The following is a 23,909-nucleotide window of genomic DNA, read 5'->3' as shown; positions in this document are numbered from 1 at the left end:
GAACTTGTCTTGTGTGTCATTTAGGTCCAAACGGATTTTGACCCGCTCCAAGTGCTAACGTGTCATGCCACGGTAGCGTCGACGTACTAGTGGGACCCACATGTTAGTCATACATATACAAATAGAATTATAACTAGATTTTCTCATCGTAGATAGAGAGGAAAAAAGATATACTTTTTTTAAAGTGTAGATTTCATAAAACAGCAATTTTAGTGACAAAACTATCAGTTTGCTGCAACATTAGCGTCATATTTTAGTTTGCTGCAACAATAACGTGGTAAATTATAACAAAACTGCAACTTTTTACGTTATATGCTGCTACAATGTCACCTATATGTACTTTAGCAGCATATAACGTAAAAGTTACAGTTTTATGATAATTTTTCACGCTATTGTTGCAGCAAACTAAAACATGTTGCCAATGTTACAGCAAACTGACAGTTTCATCACTAAAGTTGCAGTTTTCTTGAATTTACTCATTTTTTAAAAAAAAAACTAAGGTAGAGAGGAGAAAATATGTTTTTAAAATGTTATTTTCTCCATGCGGCTGACATGTGGGTCCTACTAATACATAAGCGCCACCATGGCGTGCCACATCAGCGCATGGAGCAGGTTATAGTCTCTTTGGACCTACATGACATCCAAGACAAATTTTAAAACCCAAAAATATATTTTGAGATTTTATGGGCTTAGATGACACACCCATACAAATTTAAGAATCACTCACTCAAAAAAATCTATAGAAAAGTTGCTTAAAACAATCATATTAATTCTTCTATCAATTCTTTTTAACTAACAAAGTACTTAATTAATCATGCTCTAATTAATCATGCTCTAATGAGTTATCTGTTTTCATGTGCAGGAGGGATAAGACATGTTTTTAGCACCACATTTGCCATGAAACTACATATTTGTAAATATGTGCTTGCACTTTAAGTACAAATCACATACGTTGTAAATATGTACTTTTTTGGTATAAACTCAATGTTAAATGTATAGTTTTGCGATATATCATCTTATAGTTATAATTTTGTAGTTTTGTGATAGGCAAAGTAGAAAACTAGCAGGTTCATGTGTGTACGGTTACGCCCTTTTTACGGATACTATACCACTATATCACGGAATAGTAGCAAACAACAACAAACACACCAACAAAAGATGTCACAGCAAATGAATGCCAATGATGCAAGGATCCAGCTACAGCTGACCTTTGGTCTTGACTAACCAGGTTGTTGCTAATACATGAAACAAATTCTAATGGAAGTTACACAGGCATAGATAAACCACCAGGCTATAAACCATCTGCCTGCAGTGCGTCTGTTCAAACATCAAAGTGAAAGTACAACCTGGCAGCAAAACGTTTTGAAGCTAATTCAAGAAAGAAAAAAGATAGTTCAAGTTTAACCTAAACATGACTAATCGTCCTGCTCAACCTTCAGGCTCTGAAGCTTCGAGTCCAGCTCACCGTCATCCTCTTCCTCCTCTTCCTCTTCCTCATCATCTTCAGCCTCCCCCTCAGGGTCGTTCTCATCTAGTGGACCAAGCACCTCCACAGAGTTCTCACCACTCTTCAGAATATCTTTCACCTCATCAATCCCTTCGTCCGAGATGAAATTCCCGTTTATGTTCAGTTGCACAAAACCTGGCTTGTTTGCGATTGCCTGGGCAAAGCACCGAGCTCCCACCCTCTGCAGCATATTCGTGCTAACATCAAGCTCCTTCAGATCCTGGTGTCCATCTTCCAGTGATTTTGCAATCACCACAGCACCATCATCCTTCAGTTCATTCTCTGCCAAGGTCAACTTCTTAAGTGATTGCATTGCTGTCAGGCATTCTGCTAAAGCTTGGGATGCTTTGGCGTTAATTTCATTCCCAGCCATTTCAAGGACCTCCAACTGGGGTGCTGACTGTTTGAGGGTATTGATAATTGCTACAGTGCCCTTGTTCTCAAGATTGAGATCACTGAGATACAGCTCAACAAGATCAGGAAGTTTTGAAAGGGTTTTGCTGAGAGCCAACCCTGCCTCAACTCCAAACAAGTTGTCCCTGAGATCAAGTTTCTTCAGACGAGTACAAGTCCCTAATGCCTCAGCCAGAGCCACCCCACCATCAGATCCTATCCTTGTTGCTGAGCACCTGAAGCTCTCTAGATTAGGAGAACGTTTAACCATCTCAGCAATAAACATAGCACCTTCATCCCCCGTCATATTGTTGTGGAAGTGGAGGATCTTAAGCTTCTCGGTTGAAGGAATAAATTCAGAAAGAGCTTGTGCGGCTTCCTCTGATATACCATCATTCATCACATATAGTTCTTCCAGGTTGTCCTGTGATTTCAGGAGCTCTTCAAATGCTCTGACACCCTTCTCACCTAAAGCATTATCAGAGATGTTCAAGTATCTCAGTACAGCGCCTTCTAAAGCTTTTGAGAAGATGCGCATCACATCAAGGGCTTCATCCTCAGGTCTGCCAGCAACAAAATCTGATATATCCACCTCTGTGAGTTGCTTTTTGATTGATTCCAGAATAGGTCCAGCAACATTGGCAGCACCAATACCAAAGCTCCTGTTGCTGAAGCAAATCCGTTTATATGCATTTCCTGGTTTGATAAGCGGGCTCAAAAGTTCCTTCGCTTCATCTGCCTCAATAAACGCACGCTTGCCACCAGATATATCAAATACAGAATCAGCAGGCTCAAGAGGTGTATCAGCAACAGGTACTTCTGGTTCCACAGTGGTCCTTGGCCCTCTTTTCAGAACTTCCAGCATCAACTTGCTAGTTTCCTTTGCGTACAGCTGGACAGCAGAACTCCCATCACCATCAGGCTCCTCCTTGAAATGCTCGTCTGCAGAGGCAAAGCATACCTCTTCAATCCTTTTAGCATTATCATGAGCCTCTTCCTTGCCCAAAAGGCCGTACTTGCGAGAAAATATGGACTCTGTGGAAAGGTTCTTGGTCATCCTCTCCACAAGCATGAGACGAGTGCTTTCACTTGGTGGCCACAGTTTGATGGAGAATGTCCGGGGTTGGAAATCTTGCTTAGTCGAATCCATGTGAAAATATGGCAGTAACAGCAACCTAAATGACAGATGATCAATTATTAGGATGATTGCAATAATAGAACACGAGGCAATAGCTGCAACATTTTAAAAAAATGCAAATAGTGTGGAAAACTAGTACTTGGAGTTCTATCCACCAAAGCATAGTACCAATGGGAGTACACCTAAACAATAGCTAGCAAAAAGAATAATAAACTCTGCACTGTAACAGCAGGAAAAATAACAATTGTTATAATAGCAGGAAAAATAGCTATCACCAAGTGATTTCTCTGAAAATTCATTCAGCAGTTATAGGATGAGTTGCTATAATAGAAGATGAGGCAATAGCTGCAAATTTAAATAGAATAATGTAAGCAGTGTTGCATACTAGCAACTGAAGTTCTATCCGCCAAAACATAGTAACAATGGGAATACAACTAAACTAGCTAGCTGAAAAAAAAAAGCCTGCACTGTAACAGCAGCAGCAACAACAACAACTGCTCTTTTAGCAGGCATCACCAAGCGCTTCGTCAGAAGATTCATTTAGCAGTTATAGGATCATGATATCAGAGTTTCACTGAAAGAAAAGAATCAAAGCGAAAACGTGTGATGCTGCTATTCCATTATCAATCAGGCTAAACTTGCTTATGCTACTCACCCTACTACAAGCAGGGGCGGATCCAACTTGGGACACGAGGGTTCAATTCAGTTGAACCCCAAACTTTTGGGGAACAAACAAACAAACTGTTAATTGTATTAAGGCTAAGGATCTGAAATTAAGAGAAGAGCTTCTTCCAGATCTAGAAGAGAAGCTAGGGTTAACGAACGCAGGCAAATTCCAGGCAAAGGTAGGTCGGGGGAGAGAGATGGATCATCAGAAAGAGGATGCGGATGCTCACCAGGATCCCCTCCCCTGTTCAGCCGCGAGATGGCACGAGGAGCGGAGGAGACGACGAGGAGGGATTTGGCCGCGGCGGAGGCGGAGGCGGCGGCGGGGGATGCGGCGCGCTAGGGTTTTTGGCTCTTTGGAATTTTGGTTGATGCGGCGGGCGCGGACGGGGCGAGGCGAGGCGAGGCTTATAGCTCGGTGACCCGGGCCGTAGCCACTGAACCGTGGGTCCCACGGCCCAACAAGTAGCGGGAGGGGAACAGAAAAAAAAAAGTAAATTTTAGTCCCTCCGTCGTATAATGCAGCAACCTAAAATACGATGGATCTCATCCCATCCTAGGTTGCTATATTATGGGGCGGAGGGGGAGTACAGAACTAGCGATGCTTCGATTAGACTATCGCAAAACTACAGAATCGATACATTACAATATAATTTATCATAAAACTACATATTCTAGAGTTTAATCTGTCGTCATGTTATAGCTATAGATGCTATGGTTTGGTGATTAAATTGGCACTAAATCTATAGTTTTTATTACTTTTGTGATACTCTGTGATGAATTTGTATACCTCCTCACTACCAAAATATTTCCCATCCTAAATACCCCATCCGTTCCATTATAAATACAATCATAAGGGCATGTTTAGTACAGCTCCAACTCCTAAATTTAACTCCAGGAGTTAGATCTGGAGTGGAGTTGTGGAGCTGCCTAAACCCAGCTCCACAACTCCAGTTCATTTTATGAGAGAGCTCCACCCAACTTCACTCCCAGTTTTGGTGGAGCTGAAACTGTTTGGCTGAGCTCCAGCTCCAGGAGGGGTGAAGCTGGAGCTGAAGCTGTACCAAACAGGCCCTAAGTTTCCGCGCCTAATTTTGATCGTTAGTCTAATTTGAAAAAAAATTTAATTAGTATTTTTTTTGTTGCTAATGAGATGATAAAATATGAATATTACTTTACTCATGACTTATGCTTTTAATTTCTTTCAAAAAATCTATTATATTATTAAAGGAATAGAAAAGGAAGCCTCCACGTTCGCTCTCATGGCCTAGAAATTCTCACATTAATCGGAGAAAAAGAAAAAGCAGAGTCCATATAGAAATACAATTTAGAAATAGCTGAAATTCGGAATTAAAAATAAGGAATATTAGAAGAGGAGACTAGAGTCCATATAGAAATACATTTAGAAATAGCTGAAATTCGGAATAAAAAAAAGGAATATTAGAAGAGGAGACTAGAGTCTATATAGAAATACATTTATAAATAGCTGAAATTCGGAATTAAAAAAAAGGAATATTAGAAGAGGAAACTAGAGTCCATATAGAAATACATTTAGAAATAGCTGAAATTCGGAATTAAAAAATAAGGAATATTAGAAGAGGAGACTAGAGTCCATATAGAAATACAATTAGGAAATAATTGAAATTCGGAATTAAAAATAAGGAATATTAGAAGTAGAGTATAGAGCCCATATAGAAATACAATTAGGAAATAACTGAAATTCGGAATTAAAAATAAGGAATATTAGAAGTAGAGTATAGAGCCCATATAGAAATACAATTAGAAAATAATATAAATTTGAAATTAAAAATAAGGAATATTAGAAGTAGAGTATAGAGTCCATATAGGAATTTAAAACTAACAAAAATTTGGAATAAACATAATAAAATTAAAAGTAGAGTTTAGAGTCCATATAAAAATACAATTTACAAATAACTAAAATTCGAAATTAAGAAAAACATGGGAAGAAGAGTTTAAGATCAATATAGGAATACAATTTAGAAGTAACTGAAATTCGAAATTAAAAATTAAAGAATATTGAAAGATGAGTTTAGAGTGCACATAGAAATACAATTAAAAATAATAAAAATTTAGAAATAAAAATAAATAATATTGGAAGAAGAGCATAGAGTCTATATAGAAATACAATTTACAGAAAATTCGAAATTAAAAAAAAGAAATATTAAAAGACGAGTCTAGAGTCCATATAGGAATAAATATAATTTACAAATAACTAAAAATTGATATTAAAAATGATTAATGACTAACAGATATATAAAATATAATATGAAAATTCAGAAATAAAAATAAATAATATTGGAAGAAGATCATAGAGTCTATATAGAAATACAATTTACAGAAAATTCGGAATTAAAATAAAATATTAAAAGACGAGTCTAGAGTCCATATAGGAATATATATAATTTACAAATAACTAAAATTTGATATTAAAAATAATTAATAACTAACACGTATATAAAATATAACATGAATATTACACATTAGTGGTTTTGTAAAGTTATTGCAAAATTTAAAATTATGTTGTTATTTTAATATATTTGAATAATATAATGAGAAAACATATATGCTATTATATGAGAGAAAATATAATGATGCTAGCCGCTTAATCTGCGCGGGCCAACATGCTAGTTTTTAAATAAGACGGACGGTCAAAGTTGAGCGCGGAAAACCATGGCTGCACTTAAAATGGGACGTAAGGAGTAGCAAACATTTTAAGATGTAGTTCTAGAGAAATTTCACGTTAAATATATAGTTTTATATATCTCTAGTTTTTTTTATAATAGTTTTGTGAAATGTAATCAAAATAATTCCTGAATCCATCTAACTCCAACGTCGTCTCCGATCTCCCCGTCCATCTCCCTCTCCGCCTCCGCCAACGCGAACGCCCAGAGGTGCACGAGAGCGCGCGCGCCGCGCCGCGCCTCGCCTCGCTGATCCGGCAAGCAAACCGCGGCGCCGCGACGCGACGCGAACCCCGCCGCGCCGCGAGTGTGGGGGAGCACGAATGGTAGCCGGCCGCGGTTAGGTAGGTGGGCGCCGCGGGGTGTCGATAGCTCCGGAGGGTGGGGGTGGGGGGAGCAGATCCAGATCCAGCGAGGGCGCGAGCAATGGCGGCGGGGGCGGTGTCGGCGCTGTTCCTGCTCGACATCAAGGGCCGCGTCCTCGTCTGGCGCGACTACCGCGGCGACGTCTCCGCGCTCCAGGCCGAGCGCTTCTTCACCAAGCTCCTCGACAAGGAGGTAATGCAATGCCCCCTCCATTTCACCTAGATCTGTGCAAATGCCTGGCTTCTCGATGAGCTTTTTGCCCTGTGTGATCAGAGCGACGCGGAGGTGCTCTCCCCCGTCGTCCACGATGACGCCGGCGTCTCCTACATGTTCATCCAGCACAACAATGTGTTCCTCCTCACCGCGTCCCGTCAGAACTGCAACGCCGCCAGCATACTCCTCTTCCTCCACCGCGTCGTCGATGTATGGGTTGCTGCCCCCATCTTCACAGCAACATTCTGCGTTTGTTAGTATGGACAATGCCATTGGATTTTGTTCATATGATTTGTGTGTGTGTGTGGGCGTAGGTGTTCAAGCATTACTTCGAGGAGCTGGAGGAGGAATCATTGAGGGACAACTTCGTCGTTGTGGTATGTGCGCTTGCGTGTTACGTGAACTGAGTACTGGGTCTGGTTCAATCGGAATTGCCGTGTCACTGAAATTGGAGGGTTGATGTCATTTGCTGTGTGTGTAGTATGAGTTGCTTGATGAGATGATGGATTTCGGGTACCCACAATACACGGAAGCAATGATCCTGAGCGAGTTCATTAAAACGGACGCGTACAGGATGGAGGTCACTCAGAGGCCGCCCATGGCAGTGACAAATGCTGTGTCATGGAGGAGCGAGGGGATTCGGTACAAGAAGAATGAAGTCTGATACACTACACCTGTATTTTTATTTTTTTGGTTCACATGAACGTGTGATGGATTTAGAAAATTATCAACATTTTGTGTTGCAGGTGTTCTTGGATGTGGTGGAGAGTGTCAATATCCTCGTTAACAGCAATGGGCAGATAGTGAGGTCTGATGTCATCGGTGAGCTGAAAATGCGAACCTTTCTAAGGTAGTAACTGCATGGTCATTCTCATATCACAAATTCACATTGTGCTGATAACTCAGCTGCTTCAGTAATAATTTAATGGGAGTTGCAGTTAGAGGGATGCGAAACACTGTTTTTATATGATGTATCCAACCCATTATTGTGAACTTCTAGTTTAACTGTTTATCACATCACTGAAGCAAGTTGATATTGATGAGTAAAGACTATTAAATTGTGTATACAATATTCTGCCAACTATGAGTCTACGACATATATGTTGCAACCATGTCAAATAAATGTAGGTAATGTAATTCTCATCCAGATAATAGCATCAAACAGTACATAAAAATGAACTTTGTTGCAGTATGTAATAATGCTCTAATTGGACTAGTCATTGACCTGACTAGTTTGTATTTCAGACTATCTGTTGGATTGTCCAAGATATCGTTAGACTATATGTTTCCCAAGTACCCAGTTACGTTATGAATGCTAAGTGGACTAGCCATTGAACTGACTAGTTTGTTTTTCAGACGATCTGGTAGATTGTCCAAAATATATGTTCAACTTATGCATCATAGCTAATATCCATCTGCTTGTACAGTGGAATGCCCGAGTGCAAACTGGGGTTGAATGATAGGGTTCTCTTGGAGGCTCAAGGCCGAACAACTAAAGGAAAAGCAATAGATTTGGACGATATCAAATTCCATCAGTAAGATACTAACATACAGTATAACTATGATGGTTCTTTATCAAATGTAATTCATTTCTATTACATCATCCATGTTACAACTCTGAATTGGCCAAACCTTCGTTAGGTGTGTTCGGTTGGCCAGATTTGAGAATGACAGGACTATATCCTTCATTCCTCCAGATGGATCATTTGATCTGATGACTTACAGACTTAGCACCCAGGTTTGTCCCTGCGTGATCTTTGCTGCTAGTATAACGCTAGGTTATGATCTATATTTCACCTAATCTATCTTCCTCTGGTCCCTCCCACAGGTGAAACCTCTTATCTGGGTAGAAGCACAAGTGGAGAAACATTCAAGAAGTCGGATACAGATCACAGTGAAGACAAGAAGTCAGTTCAAAGAAAGGAGGTGTTATTTTATTTTATTTTCTTAAAAAAGCGATAATGTCTCTGCATCAGTGTCTTAGTTCCAGACAAGTTACTGTTATTGTTTTTTCTCATTTCCAGCACAGCAACAAATGTAGAAATTGAAGTACCAGTGCCTGAGGATTCGACAAACCCAAATATAAGAACTTCAATGGGCTCTGCGGCATATGCACCTGAGAGAGATGCGATGGTCTGGAAAATAAAATCATTTCCTGGTGGCAAGGTAAGTGCTGAGTTGATACCAACTTACCACTTTGCCTTTCACTTTTGTGCTATGTCCATCAACTCTAATTTCCTAGAATCTCTCCATTAGGAATATATGTGTAGAGCAGAATTTAGCCTTCCAAGCATAACATCAGAAGATGGAATGCCTGAAAAGAAGGCTCCGATACGTGTGAAATTTGAGATACCGTATTTTACCGTGTCTGGTATTCAGGTAACATACCAAATTATGTTGCACATCTCTTACCACTATGTTTGGAACTTCCTTTGGTATCCTACTCCTTTATTGACTTTGTGCTTTTGCAGGTTCGCTATCTGAAAATCATCGAAAAGAGTGGATATCAGGCCCTTCCTTGGGTTCGATACATCACAATGGCTGGTGAATATGAGTTGAGACTCATCTGATTTTCACACCTCTGGTTGCTGGAAGAAATGATTGATTTCCTGGAGTCCAAGCCTCCCAGGGGGCGTTTACAGAGGCAACTCAGACGAACATTCACTCGCTGGATGGGCTCCCGAGGCTTCATGGTTCCATCTCGCGCAAGCGAGGAAAGCTGCTGATAGCCATGTTATTGATTTTACCCATGTTTTGCTGCAAGTTTGTCATCAGTATAGGTCCCCAGAATCTTCATTTCTTTTCTGCGTTTTGTTCCCAGCCGATATCTCTTGTATCATTGTAAAATTTATTTAATCAACTGATGTCACAAGCTTGGATTTTTTTTTTTTTGTATCTCCTGTACCTAATTAACAAGCTTGGATCATGTATACCACTATGTATATCTCTCCTTTCCATCATGCTTTCTTGTGTCAAGTTTGATCATGTCAGGTTGATGCATGGGCATGAACAGTGTAGCAAGATCTTAGCAGCGCTACGGCAAAGCCTCTGCACCAAGGGCATGTTTGGTTGCTACCCTGAGTGTATGCCTGAGTAAAAGTGGTACTTGAGACTTCAATGAATTTTTTTTATGCTTTTTGCCTGATGAGGCGTCCCTGAGTTTTCTCATTTTTGTAGAAGGCCTGGAGCCCTGGACTAAACAGGATTGTCGCGCTTGAAATTAGCTCCGGCCACTAATTTCGAGCGCATGAGCCAGGCTAGTGAAATTGGCGGATAAGCTTAGGTCAGGCAGGTGCTTTAAGCATCATCAGGCGTATCTCTGGCATGCATCTGGTCAGGCAGATGTTACTCAGGCTATGTTAGAGTTTGATAGCATTGCTTTCTCGTATGCTCCTCGGTCCTGTAATTCTTGTGCTCATGATCTGGCCCAGATGAGGGTGAAGGGGGACCCGGATTGGTTCGGCATATGGACTGATCCCCTCCCCGAGTTTGTAACTCGCCTGGTAGCTCGTGACATCACTGAGCCAACCGCGAAATAAAGTTGGGAACCTGAATATCAAAAAAAAAAAAAAAGGCCCAAATCACTGATGTATATGCAGCCTTCGACTGTCACTCACCGATCTGCCAAGCTGGCGGGTCCTAGGGGTGGTTTGGTTTACTCTCAAACTTTGCTAGAGGTTGTCAATCTCATGTTAGACAAGTTTGATTAAGTAAACTTTTTGTTGGTTCATAACCATACCTGTGGCATGACTCTCTCACTCTCATGGTCCATATATCGCCAACTAAAAAAAGTATGGCACTAGCTAAGATGTGTCTATTTTTTTACTAGCTATACAATTTAGATAATTGTGGAAAAAAATGGTAATTTTAGTATAGCATCCAAATTCCAAACAACACCTTTTTTTTTTCTACCGGAGCAGCATGTTGAGCGGTCAAAAAATATTATGTGGCATGTAGGGGAGCCTATGAGCATGTAGTGATTCTATCAATGTCTAGTGATACTTTTCATGAATGTCATGTTTGGTTGCCTGTATCAAGCCTGGCTCGCATCCCTCATGCAGCTTTGGGTCGCTTGGTTGCCTCCACCAGTCCATGTGACAAGCTAAACGGATAAAAAAATAATGTGTTTTAGTTTACGCTAAAATTAGAAATTTGGTTGAAATTGGAACGATGTGACGGAAAATTTGAAAGTTTATGTGTGTAGGAAAGTTTTGATGTGATAGAAAAGTTGAAAGTTTGAAGAAATATTTTGTAATAAACAAGGCGAAAGTTGAGCAGGAATGCTTGATTTGAGCTGTGCTGCTCGATCATGACCGTACGTGGGTAGGAGATAGGGCCACCACCCTACCCCTTGTCCCCTTCTTACTTCTCCTGCAAGTGACGAGGCAATGAACACGACGATGACGAACCCGACGGAGGGCACGGTGTACGACACATCCACCTTGTCGCTACACCCCTCCTGTTTTCAGAGCTCCAGAAATTTACTAGCTCATTGACTCATTGAGTCATTGGTTCTGAATTTCTAATGAATGATGAATACAATCATGTCCATTGAAAATATTCTTTTATTAATCAAGATGCCTAATATATATTCACTTCGTTGTATAATACTCCCTCCATCCCATAATATAAGTCATGGCCAAACTTGGCACAATCTTCGACACTAATCTTTGACTTATAATTTCTCATATACTATAAGGTTTATTGTAACAAAATTATAACCATCTTAAAGTAAATTTAAATGTCAATCCAATGATATAAATTTTAGTAAAAAAGTTAACTTATATTATAATAATCATTGGTCAAATGTTTTTAAAGTTGAATTTTGGAATGTGTGCATGCCTTATATTATAGGATAGAGGGAGTATATAACATCTTTAATTTGACTTTTGAATTACGTGATAGTTTTAAATAAAATAATTAGTTAAATATATGTCTACAAGTTAACGGACATTGTATCTTTATCTTTACCTACTTAAAAAATTGGTAGTGTTTTTACGTCCATCAATCCAACGGTCGTGACCTCCAATAGATCCAACAGCTAGATCGCTACTCCTCGACTCCTCCCCCTCGCTTACTGCCTCTGCCCCCACTTCCCGAGTCAGAGTCGAAGTTGATGAGTAGGAAAGAAGCCATGTCGGACATGGAGAGGGAAAGAGGAATATTGATTTGTTGATGGATCCGATTTCAATCACCCTAAACAAAATCAGTATTACCAAAAAAAAGAGAGGAAGAGATCGACCGATTGATTTCTTGGGCTGAGGTGATTTGGACGATATGAGTAGGGGTGCGATGCATGGCCAACGTGCAGCAACATGTGGCGACAAGAGAGCTCTCGGGTCAGTGTCGGCTACTTTGTGAGGAGGCGGTGGAGGGGAGGTCTGGCAATGGCTTCCTATCTTATCGATGAATCTTATCGATGTTGCATCTTTACAATGATAAGCTACGTCATGTGATTATCATTATTGTTGTAAAAACGTGAAATAATATGTGGTTTAATATGTTTGCCTTCACTCGTTGCAAAGTAAGATATTCTTGTTAGTACGTTAAAAGAAAAGAGAAGAAGTGCATGCGATGTCGGTCGTTGAATTCGCCATATATATTAATCACCTTAAAAATTAAGATAGCATACTACATTTTTGTTCTCCAGCCTTTTTTTTTATATTTTTTTTCACAAGTGCGAGATACGCCACCACTTCTGTGATCTGTTGATCGATCTTACACATATGCATGCGTGCGTACACACATAACGCGCGGACGCATGCATGAGCTAGGTGTAATTTTATAGTTGATCAATCATTCATATCGATTGATGATCAGTTGGCTAATTATAGCTTGAGCTTGGCGGCGATGGCGAGGGCGCCGGTGACGACGCGGTTGACGTTGTTCTTGGTGGCCTTGAGCGCGAGGCTGGGCTCCAGCTCCCGCTCCTCGTAGGCGTTGCCGCAGTCGCCGGTGAAGGTGGTCGCCGCCGACATCTTGGTGATGAGGCTCGCCTTGCTGTCGTTGGCGTCGATGCAGCGCTGCACCTCCTGCAGCGCCGACACCGTGTTGTCGTACCCTTCCTTGCAGGTGTCCAGGATGGACTCCATCGGCGTCCCCTTCTCCGCCGCCCTCGCCGCCGCCTCGAACCTCGCCCTCGCCGCCTTCGCCTTCCTCATCGACAGCTTCACCGCCGCCGTCAGGAGCTCCTTCGGCGAGCTCACCCCCGGCAGCTTCCTCAGCGTGTTGCACATCTTCATGTTATCCGCCTGCATCAACATCAATAGACAGACTGTTCATCCATGACATGAGCAGTAAGTAATTTTCTGACCATTTCTGGGAGTGGATTTTAATCCCTCGAGGAACATCATTCTCTTATTATTTTCATGTCACTCAAATAGTTATAAAAAATTTAAAAAAAATTGAGAAGATGTATTAACATGTTATATATCACTTCACAAATATCCAAGTTCAAATTAAACATCTATATCTGGTTTAATTTATTTTTTTCGTTGCGAGATACAGAAGTTGAATTTGAACTTGCATGTTTGTAGGGTGATATATCACAGGTTAACACGTCTTCTTAATTTTTTTAATTTTTTTATAATTATTTAAGTGACATATAAATACGAGGGGATATTCTCGAGGGATTTTCCCTTTTCTAGAGCTTCCATGGACAGTAGTGTCGTCACTCACCGCGACATGATCGCAGGTCCAGGCGCACTCGTCGACGACGGCGCCGGTGATCTTGCGGCCATTGTCGATGATGACACCGAGTGGGTTGGTGATCAGGTTGGTCGGAGCGACGTCGATAGGTCCAACGCGGGCCTCAACGACAGCGGCGGCGGCGAAGGCGGCGACGACGACGACGGAGATGATGACGAATCGCGCCATGGTGTAATGTGTTATTTTGCTCTTCCTTTCTCTCTTTTTTTTGGCCGCCCTCGATGGTTAAATTGAGGGATATAAGAGAGACGGCCAAGAAAGAGAGTACAAAGAGAGGCAAAAGGCTGAGAAGCTAAAAGGTTTGGTGATGGCTTGGCTTCTCCGACGAGCTGAGTACGGTTTATATAGGGGAGAGGTGAAGGTAAATGAATGGCCATGGTTTCTTTCAGGTTGGGTGGTTGCATGCCATGGGTCATGGTTATTTTCAGATTTTGGTGGTTGCATACCATGGGCTCTCCTTGGTTTCAGGCTGTCTTGGCTAAACTTGGTGTTGCCTTTTTTTTCTTTTATTGTTTATAAGAACTTTGTACATATTTTTTAAAATTAAACTTGTAACTTATTTTTTTTATGAATGTTTTGACAACGCCAAAATTAGCGATGTATGATTTGTTTTCTAAAAATAAATTAGATCTAGCCGTATAATTTGCACCAGCATCCAGCTAGTTTATTTATTTTTTTATAAGAGTACAGAAGGGCAACATGTCAAAAATCCATACCATGATTTCCGCAATGCCCGCCATAACATTTTAATTAAACTAGTTGGCACCATGTGTGCGCCTTACAGTGGGATTCATTAGTTCTATCATCAACCAAAATCAAAGTTCTAAAGGATTAGATGCAACTCTATGGTTGTGTTATTTACCCTATCTGCCTAACTTATCTCCCTCATTTTCCATGTACACGCTTCCCAAACTATTAAACAGTATGTTCTTAAAAAAAATCTATACGAAAGTTGCTTTAGAAAATCATGTTAATCCATTTTTCAAAAAAATAGTTAATATTTAATTAGCTATATGCTAATAAATCTTTCTGTTTACGTGCGTGACGGATTTAGTTCCCAACACCAACAACCGAACGCAGCCTATGTATATACAAAATACTAATGTAGCTTCATATGTACCTTCAATATTACAATACAAGTATTGATATATGAATGTTATTGTTCATATGTAATCTAGATATCATTGTAATTACTACAATCTCAAGTTTGATCTGAAAATGGGTTTGGGTTAGTGACTCCCAATAATTATATGCTATCTAATTATTCATAATAAAACAAAGCTCACATCTTAAACAATAATTGGAATCGTATTAAAAAAAAGATAAGTTAGCATTATATTTGAGGACTTAGGAAGGAAAAGCATGGTGCTATGTGCAAAATGGGTAAAGATTCTTGATCGAGCGACAGTTATCTTTTTATTAATAAATTTGAAGGCTTATTACATGTTTTACTCTATAGAAGTAAATGCTCCTAACTAAGAGTACCAACTCCTACCTCTCTCTCAAAGTATAGGGAAATTTGTCCATGTAACTATATGTGCACAAAATCCCAGCTTCTTTGGAATGCAGGATTTTAGAAACACACGAATGTGAAAAAATATGGGTGAATAGCTAATTTAGTCCCTCAAGTTTTAGCGAAGGCTCAATTTGGTCCTTCACGTTTCATTTTGTCCACATAGGTCCTTCAAATATTTGTTTTGACTTGAAATCATCCTTGGGTCCACTTAATATGCCATATGGCTATTTCTAGTCAATATTTCTATTAGAAAATGTCATTTTTGCCCTTAATTTGTATACATCTATATACTAGAAAAGAGAAAGCCAACATGAATAAACAACATTATAGATGTACTTCCCATTATTTCAATATGTGCACATGAAACTTAAGCAATGACTATCGTATACACTTGTTAGTGCATAATTTTTTTTTCGTTTTACATAATATACTATGTATTATCTATAAAAAATTCAAGCATGCAATTTTTCTCTTATATATGTGAATGATGAGGGGTATAAGTGTCATTTATGAAGAGAGTTGTTGGTTCAAGGATAAGTTTGAACTAAAATGAAAGAGCAATTTTACGGTGCTTGAGGAGGTACCATGAGGTACCAAAAATTTAGTGTAAAATTTGGTACCTCATCGTACCTCATAGTACCTAGGTACCAAGAGGTACCAAATTTACAATAGAAAAAATGGTACCTCATGGTACTTCCTCAAGAACTGTAAAATTGCCCAAAATGAAAACTTGAAGGACTAATATGGATAGATTGAAACATCAAGGACTAAACCGAACCTCAGATGAAACTTGGAGGACTACTTTGGCTATTCACCTAAAAAATATAGAATTACAGTAGTGTAAATCAGGAAACCATAAGCTCCAAAGTTTGTTTCTGGATTTATCCGCATCAGCCAAAGTTTCAATTTTAAAAACATTAATTTTGATGTTTTCTTTTCTAATATTTTAATTTATCTTTTCAGCATTACTAGCTTTTAATTGCTGATAACAAATATGAATGTTTTACTCGCAAATTATTTTTTCTGCTAATAAGCGCTATTACCTCCGTTACAAAATATAGCAATCTAGAACGGAATGAGACCCATCCTAAAACTATAAATCTGGATATGAGGCATGTCCATATTCATATTTCTAAGATGGGTAGGTTGCTACATTTCTTAATAGAGTGAGCATATCTTATAATTACCACTCAACGCGCTAAGCACTTGAAAGAAAAAGAGTAGAAGTAGCAAGATGTACGATGAAGCGTGCGTAAATGTAGAGAAAATGCTAGTCAATCTGAACAACCCAATCATCGCCTCCTTGCACGATAATCTCATCCTAACATCGTGGCCGGCCTTCTCTTGTTTTATTAAAAGTTTTTTTTTTACGATTACACGATAGATACATGGTATGCGGGTTCTAAACTCCTATTATCCTAACACGTTAGTACATGTAATAATAGTGTTATTATGGTAAAGGATAAGGATGTGAACACGTCCACTACACACGCTGACTTAACCTGCCACGGTTTCACCGATCGTCATCTTCTCCTCCCTTCTCCTGCGTCCCGCCGCCGGCGGCGGCGGCGGAGGCGGGGACTTGCCGGCGGAGGTAGTCCTCCTTCCCGAGGCACGAGTCCGGGACGACGACGCCGACGCTCTTCCCGAACGCGTGGTGGCAGTAGGCGGACGCGTTCTGCCCGCCGGCCATGGTGATGTTCACGTTCTCCAGCGACAGCTTGCTGCACGGCGCCGCCTCGCTGCACGCGAACGTCACCGCCCGCTCCGACGCCGACGTGCCGGTGATGTCCGTGTAGCTGATCTCCCCCACCGTCACCGCGCTTCCGTTCTGCACACCATCCAATCCACCCCAAAAAACGCAATGTTCAGAGATGTTAGGCAAAATGTTCAGAGATGTTGATCTTCTACTATGTGCTGATCAGATCAGATGCTGATCATGAGCTCACTGTACCTTTGATCCGCAGGGAATTTCGTTGCTCGAGGAGTTCTGCTGATCGATGACGATCGGGTTCTTGACGTTCTTCATAAGGATGTCACCGAACTTCATTTTCCGGGCGGTGCCGCAGCCGCCCTGAAGAACAACAGCAGAAGTTAGCTAGCTAGGCAGTTTTGAGTTCAGAGTTCAGTGTAATCTTGGGTGTTTCTGACGAAGATTCAGGTGAGAAGTGGGCGTTGGGTTTACGGTTAACCTGGAAGGTCTTGACGCGTACGCCGTTTTCAGTGTTGGAAATGAACAGGGTGTCCATCTTGATCTTTTCTACCCTGTGGTAACTTCGGTTCTCGCCTAATCCTCCAATACTGACAAGCACAAACTGTTAATTAGCTCTGTTACGAACTGCTACTATAAATGGATGTGGTCATGTGGAGTGTGTTTGGGTGGAGTCATTGTCTGAATTTAGTTCAAAATCTGATGCAAATTCCACTGAAAAGATGGAGAAAAAAAATGCTAACCTGATACCATGGCCAGGTCCACATGAGATGGCTCTTAGACGAACATCCGTAGAATTGCCCACAATCGAGACACAATCATGACCTAAAAAAGGCAAAAAGAAGGGGAAGAAAATGTTCTTTGTGAGCCTTTTTACTGTCCTGCAAAACATATCTGATCAACTAATTTCAAACGAGACATCTGTTTCAGCAACAGACATCATTCAGAAATTCAGAGCAAAGCTCCATTTCTTCAGAAGAAAAAAAAAATGTGTAGTACCTGTGGAGATCGAGTCGTCCATGATGTGAACATTGCGCGAGCTGACGACGTGAACTCCGGTGGTGTCCGGGCTGTCCTCTGGCGAGGTTATCCTCAGGTAGTTGGCCTTGACGTGCGAGCACCGGGTGAACGTCAGGTGGCTCTCCTGGCTGTTCTGCAGCGTGATCCCCATCACGCTGATACCCTGACAATCCTCGAAGTGCAGCGCCTGCAAATTAACACCGCGAAAATGCAATCCATGCATGAATTCTCCATCTTTTTGGTCCAAATCCTCTCGAGCTAGGCAAGATCTCTGATCAAATTAAAGCGAAAATCTCACCTTTGGAGCAGCCTGGGTAGTGCAGTTCTGCAGAGAAAAGATTGTTCAGAACTTCAGAATAATTCAGATATTTCTGTGTTGCAATTGGCAACATCATGGTCATGGAGGAGACCATTGGTTACCTCGGTCGCGTTGTGCTTTGCCTTGCACGACCGGGCCCACCACCGGTGGCCACGGCCGTCGATGACGCCGCCGCCGCTCAGCGTCAGGTCGCTGACGCCGACGAAGTGGAGCCATTCGCCGCCGCCGCCGCCGCCCTCCGGCCACTCGTCGGGGCTCTCCGGCGCGACGATGTTGCCGGAGATCTGAGGAACCGGACGCGATTAACGAAGTGGATAAGGCACAAGAAATGGAAGAGGCGGAGATAGTGTGTGGTGGTGTGTGCGTACGAAGAGCTTGATCTCCTCCCTGCAAGGTCCGGCGAGGGTGACCGGCCAGACGAGATAGGACTTGGCGGGCGGGACGTGGAGGAAGGTGTGGTCGCCGGTGGCGCAGGCGGCGCTCCAGGCGTCCACCAAGGCCTGGACGAGGCGGCAGAGACAGTGAAGACGCCATTGTGAGCTGAGCTAGTGAAGCTGGAGTGGCTAGCTGCTGCTCACCTGCGTGTCGTTGGCGACGCCGTCGCCGACGGCGCCGAAGTCGTCGAGCGAGAGGAGGGTGCGGGGCTCGGCGGCCTCCGGCAGGAGGAGCAGGAGCGCAGCGGCGACCACCACCACGCCGGCGAGCGGCGGCGGCGCCATCCTTGAACTAGGTGGCATCCAAGATCAGCAGCTTCGACTTTCTGACAACAAGTGTCCAAGTCCACGAGATATTATTTTGACGAAAATCTGATCCACGATTTATTTTTTTTCTTTTCTTGGGAGAATCTTTGATCCACAATTCCACATCACCACGTGGACATCGAGAAAACACGTGGGCCGTGGTCCGTGGGCCACCGACACCTTCGTTACGTGGGGCCAATATAATTGGGCCATCGGCCCATCACTGCTAGTAGCAGAAACTCCGGTAAAATTATTTTTTTTTGTATCCATTTTAACTTCACATAATGCCCTCTAAAAAATTCTTGACACAAACGTCGTATACAGCTTACAACTCTCTGTACTCATACACTCTCCCAAATACGGCAACAGTTTCTACACCTACGTGTACGGTATTTATACTTCAGCTTTTTTCCGGTGATCGTTGCCAGGATCGGGCATTGCCGGCGGCGATCAAGAACCGACTCTGGCCGCCGGCGTGGCGTCGCCGAGCATCCTGTGGGGCGCCTTGGCGAGGCAGGACGCCGGCACGACGGCGCCGGCCGCCTTCCCGGACGCCCTGTGGCAGAACGCCGACGCCGCGCCGCCGCCCACCATGGTCAGGTTGACGTTCCTCAGCTCCAGATCCCGGCACGGCACGGCATCGCTGCACGCCAGCTTGATCGCCTGCTCCGTCGCCGACGTGCCCCGGATGCCCGCGAACTCGATCTTGCGCACCTCCACCGCCTGCGTCTGCATCCACAGAGACGAAAAATTCCCAAGTTTCAGAGATGATGAACTAGTGCTCTGAACAATGGCAAAAGTTCAGAGTTTCAGAGATGATACGATGCTTTGCAGGTGAAAATGCAGATTATTACCTGGTTTGCACAGGGTGTTGGTTGGTCACAGTAGTACTGATCGATGATGATTGGATTGGAGACGTTCTTCATCACGATGCCCTCGAACCTCAGGTTGTGAGCATACCCCATCCCTCCCTGATCAAGCACAAAGTTGCATTTTGTCATATAATTACTCCTTTTTCTGAATAGATTGTTCTTGTCAGAACCAAGAACTGCAAGTGTTTTTTCCCCTCATCAGATTGTTCTTGTGAGAATTCAGAAGTGTGATGTCCTGCAACTAACCTGCCAACTCTTGATCCGTACACCGTTGGTTGTGTTTGTCAGCAAGCAGGTGTCCACCCTCACGTTCTCTATTCTGTCAGTGGTCCGGTTCTTGCCTAAGCTTCCGATACTGTCAATCAAACAAGTGCCACGTGTCAGTGACATTGGCAGTTCCAGTAACAGAATCCTCTTTAGAAACAGAAAAATCTATTGTTATACTGATCAGAGATTATGGGCAAAGACTGGCATGGAATCCTGGAAAGTACTGCAACCTGATGCCATGTCCAGGCCCACATGATATGTCCTTCACTCGGACGTCAGAGCAATTGCCAACCATTGACACGCAATCATCTCCTGAAGAAAGTGATTAAACAGCAGATTAATTAACCAATCATCCAAATATCAGTGGTAATCACTGCCTGCTTCAAACTTCAAAGGAAGCCCAAGATTCTGACCAAGAGCAGCAATGTATGACCTGATCTCTTATCAATCAACTACATTAATTTAACAACTTTCAAGTATTCCTTTTCCAGGTCAATTATTCGATTTTGGGCGCCGACTTGGCGGATTTGATCTTATCTTGAATAACAAAATGCGAAAAATGGAATCAGATATCTGAATTAGTTTGACCAGAAGTAGGAGAGACACTGACACACTGTCTCAGAAAGTCAGCATCTGAAACTGAAGATTAGTCCAAGCTTGCAAACAAGTACATTCTGAATTTTGTCATGGCATTGGCATGCACAGCACACTGACCTGTGGAGATGAGGTTGTCCATGATCTGGGCATGGGTGGTGTCGTTGAGGTGGATCCCGTCGGTGTTCGGGCTGCTCTCCGGCGCCACGACGCGGAGGAAGCTTGCCTTGACGTCCGTGCACCGGGTGAACATCAGGTGGAACTGCGGCCCGTTCTGCATCGTGATCCCCTGCACGCTCACCCGCCTGCACTCCTCGAACTGCAGCGCCTGCAATTCAATGCAATGCAATCGCAGAGAGAAGAATCAGTCACGGTCGCCGCCGGCGACCGTACTCCGGCGGCCGGAATGGAGGAGCGTTCGCTCTCGCTCACCTTGGGAGCAGACACCGTGCTGCAAGGCTGCAAGAACGCAAGAAGAGCAAACGTTCAGATGATGCTTTGATGGTTAACAATGGCGAATTGGTTGTTGTTGTTACCTTGGTCTTCTTGCGCTTGCAGGAGCGCGCCCACCACTCGGCGCCCATGCCGTCGATGGTGCCGCCGCCGGAGACGGACAGGTCGTCGACGCGGAAGACGTAGAGCCACTTCGTCGGGTCGCGCCCCGCCCACTCGTCGGGGCTCGCCGGCGCCGCGATCGTCCCGGAAATCTGTCACAAACACAATGCAGCTCGCGTCATCGAATCGAACAGACGAACGCCGCCGCCGCCGCCGGCGCGCGGCGCGACACGGGGCAAGCACGTACGTACCATGAGCTTGAGCTTCTTCTTGCAGGGCCCGGCGAGCCGCACCGGCCAGATCTGGTACGTCTTCCCGGCCGGCACGGCGAGGACGGCCGGCTCCGTCGAGGCGCAGGCGGCGTTCCAGGCGTCCAAGAAGGCCTAGACACGAACAGACAGAGTGCACCGTCGTGCCAGAGTTCTCGCCGACCAAAATAAAAAAAAATTGCACCGAGCTCGAACACCTCACCTGCGTGTCGTTGGCAATGCCGTCGCCGACGGCGCCGAAGTCGTCGAGGGTGAGGAGCACGCGCGCCTCGCCGGCGCCGGAGAAGAAGAGAACACCAACTGCAACAGCCATGGCCGCAACAACCAGCCGCATCACGGACACACGAAGAATCGCCATTGCTTCCTGCACCAAAGAACCGAACAAGGAGACGACACGACACGATTGAAGGAGAAGAAGAAGAGGAAGATTAGAGGAAGCAGGGCAACAAAATAGCAGGACACCTAGCAGCTGCTACTAATAGCAGCGCATGTGCTGCCTTGTACTAACTAGGTTGCTTTTGCGGTTGAATCATCCATCCATGGCGATGGATAGCGAGATTTAAGCATGCAAAGCGAGGGGGGGGGGGGGGGGGGGGGGAATTTTGCATGGCCGTCTGTGGATTGGGCAATTGCACATTTGCACACCCTGATTGCGACTTTTGCTGATTGATTTGGTGACTAAAAGATTCCAACTTTTGTGCTTGTGTACGTACTTTGTGTAGGTTGGTAAGTAACTGAATGTGATGGCTAATAAATCAGCTGCATAAGTCATTTCCTTTGTGCTATTTATTAGAGATTTTTTTCAAGGTAATTAAATAGACATAAAGGTAGTAAGAATTTCTCCAAATGGGGGAGGGAATCAGGGCCATTTGGTGGCAACTGGCAAGGTTGCATGCATGACATGAGGCATGTAGTAATAATTTATGCACTGTTATGGTAAAATGTTAATATTGTTTTTTTTTGCATTTCAAACGGTAGCAGAGCAAGAGTTGCATTCCATATTTCCATGCCTGCTATGCTGCTTAGCTGTTTAGAGCTCTTGCGTCAAGGAACTGAAAGCGCTGGAAGCTGAAAGACCGATCTGCTCTTCTTCAGTTTCACCTCTTATTTCACTTTTTCTTTTCTGACGTTTATAAAACAATGATGAAAGCATTTACCTGTTATGACCTGACCTAATCAAACAGCTAGTTACAGCGTGAATTTACTGTAATTTTGTTCTGTTGTTTGTCAACTGTCTGTACCTTTTGTTCTATTATCTATCAATCAGTTTGTTGCTTTAAATCCTAACTACCAAACTTTGCCCTCTCCAGCATCCCATTCTGATTTGTCCTTGCTAAGCATTATTCCACTACTAATGCACCGATTAGACACCTGCCCTTTTCCTCCCTCTGAATCAAGTAGCCACTTTTCTAGCTCTCGTTTTCTCAGGGACACTTTTCTAGCTCTTGAAAAGCATCAAATGATAAAAACATCCACATGAGAACATTATCCTGCTTCTGGCACCTTAAATGAGTGGCTCAAGCGAATCTAAGCACTCAGTTGCTTTTGTCAGATAATCTAGGTGTAGGTGACGTCTTGCATAATTTCTAATCGGAGTATTTGAGATGCATTTGTCTGATTCTAGTTTTGATCCACTGAACTCAGTTAAAAATGTTATTAGTGAGCTGAAGCCTTCGTTTACAATATGAGAAGCAGAAGCATCAGGTAAAGAAAATTCAGTACGTACTTGCTACTGTACGGTTTGGCATTTACAGACATAAACCAAACACACGCTCAAAAGTCCACCTTCAACTACCAAACAGTGCAGTACTGTTCTATATGCTAAGAACACAGAATTATTTGGCCGGCATCCATCTTCATGCTGTCAAAATGCATCCATCTTCATGCTGTCAGGACTGAGAGTAACTCTGTTACTAGGAACAGAATCATTTCTGCATTGAAAACACTAGCTGATAAAGAGCCGCATAGATATCCAGGGTTGGCATTGCTAAATGCTCTCCTCTTTTGCGAATTATTTGGCCGGCAAGTTTGAACACGATCTGTCCTTGTGCAAATGGCAAATTCTGAACAAAAACGTTCAGCTTTCTGACTCCTGAATCTTCAAAGGAAGCAGCTCACCATCATCGCAGGTGCCGTGCTTCAGAAGGGTGCTGGAGGATGATTAATGCCACGCGTAACAGGAAAGAAAGAAAGAAGAAAAAGACGAAGAAATGTCATTCATTATTAATCCAAATTACAGAAAAGGCCAAACAAGTTTCAGAGAATTCAGAAAACAAAAAAGTTGATTCACACCAGCTGAGGAGCAACTTGGGTAGCTTCAGGTTTCAGCTCTCCTTCGTCAGAAAGAAAAAAT

General features: G+C 42.9%; 4 protein-coding genes across 4 annotated transcripts; 1 reads left to right on the top strand and 3 right to left on the bottom strand.

Annotated features, from left to right (window-relative positions):
• Positions 1 to 1,161: 1,161 nt before the first annotated feature.
• On the bottom strand, positions 1,162 to 4,085 carry LOC127774030 (RAN GTPase-activating protein 1-like). The gene is made up of 2 exons (XM_052300300.1): positions 3,935 to 4,085; positions 1,162 to 3,075 (listed from the first exon to the last, which is right to left on the bottom strand). Exon 2 carries the CDS (start codon positions 3,048 to 3,050, stop codon positions 1,416 to 1,418), a length of 1,635 nt encoding a protein of 544 aa, XP_052156260.1. The 5' UTR covers positions 3,051 to 3,075; positions 3,935 to 4,085; the 3' UTR covers positions 1,162 to 1,415.
• Positions 4,086 to 6,557: 2,472 nt separating this feature from the next.
• LOC127772495 (AP-1 complex subunit mu-2-like) lies at positions 6,558 to 9,940 on the top strand. Its single transcript, XM_052298422.1, has 11 exons — positions 6,558 to 6,964; positions 7,046 to 7,195; positions 7,300 to 7,362; positions 7,467 to 7,643; positions 7,732 to 7,835; positions 8,413 to 8,520; positions 8,627 to 8,723; positions 8,814 to 8,911; positions 9,010 to 9,151; positions 9,242 to 9,364; positions 9,457 to 9,940. Exons 1-11 carry the CDS (start codon positions 6,833 to 6,835, stop codon positions 9,553 to 9,555), a joined length of 1,293 nt encoding a protein of 430 aa, XP_052154382.1. The 5' UTR covers positions 6,558 to 6,832; the 3' UTR covers positions 9,556 to 9,940.
• Positions 9,941 to 12,562: 2,622 nt separating this feature from the next.
• On the bottom strand, positions 12,563 to 14,004 carry LOC127773133 (uncharacterized). The gene is made up of 2 exons (XM_052299158.1): positions 13,664 to 14,004; positions 12,563 to 13,236 (listed from the first exon to the last, which is right to left on the bottom strand). Exons 1-2 carry the CDS (start codon positions 13,859 to 13,861, stop codon positions 12,814 to 12,816), a joined length of 621 nt encoding a protein of 206 aa, XP_052155118.1. The 5' UTR covers positions 13,862 to 14,004; the 3' UTR covers positions 12,563 to 12,813.
• A 2,521-nt stretch (positions 14,005 to 16,525) lies between these two features.
• Positions 16,526 to 22,109, bottom strand: LOC127774285 (uncharacterized). The gene is made up of 18 exons (XM_052300522.1): positions 21,759 to 22,109; positions 21,539 to 21,670; positions 21,269 to 21,439; positions 21,165 to 21,191; positions 20,853 to 21,060; positions 20,369 to 20,450; positions 20,118 to 20,226; positions 19,854 to 19,970; positions 19,453 to 19,728; positions 18,838 to 18,999; positions 18,628 to 18,759; positions 18,361 to 18,543; positions 18,239 to 18,265; positions 17,920 to 18,127; positions 17,664 to 17,745; positions 17,402 to 17,510; positions 17,164 to 17,283; positions 16,526 to 17,040 (listed from the first exon to the last, which is right to left on the bottom strand). Exons 1-18 carry the CDS (start codon positions 21,912 to 21,914, stop codon positions 16,723 to 16,725), a joined length of 2,619 nt encoding a protein of 872 aa, XP_052156482.1. The 5' UTR covers positions 21,915 to 22,109; the 3' UTR covers positions 16,526 to 16,722.
• Positions 22,110 to 23,909: the final 1,800 nt, after the last annotated feature.

Source organism: Oryza glaberrima, chromosome 5 (genome assembly GCF_000147395.1).
Source record: "Oryza glaberrima chromosome 5, OglaRS2, whole genome shotgun sequence".
Classification (NCBI taxonomy): domain Eukaryota; kingdom Viridiplantae; phylum Streptophyta; class Magnoliopsida; order Poales; family Poaceae; genus Oryza; species Oryza glaberrima.
This window is presented reverse-complemented; position numbering and strand designations above follow the sequence as displayed.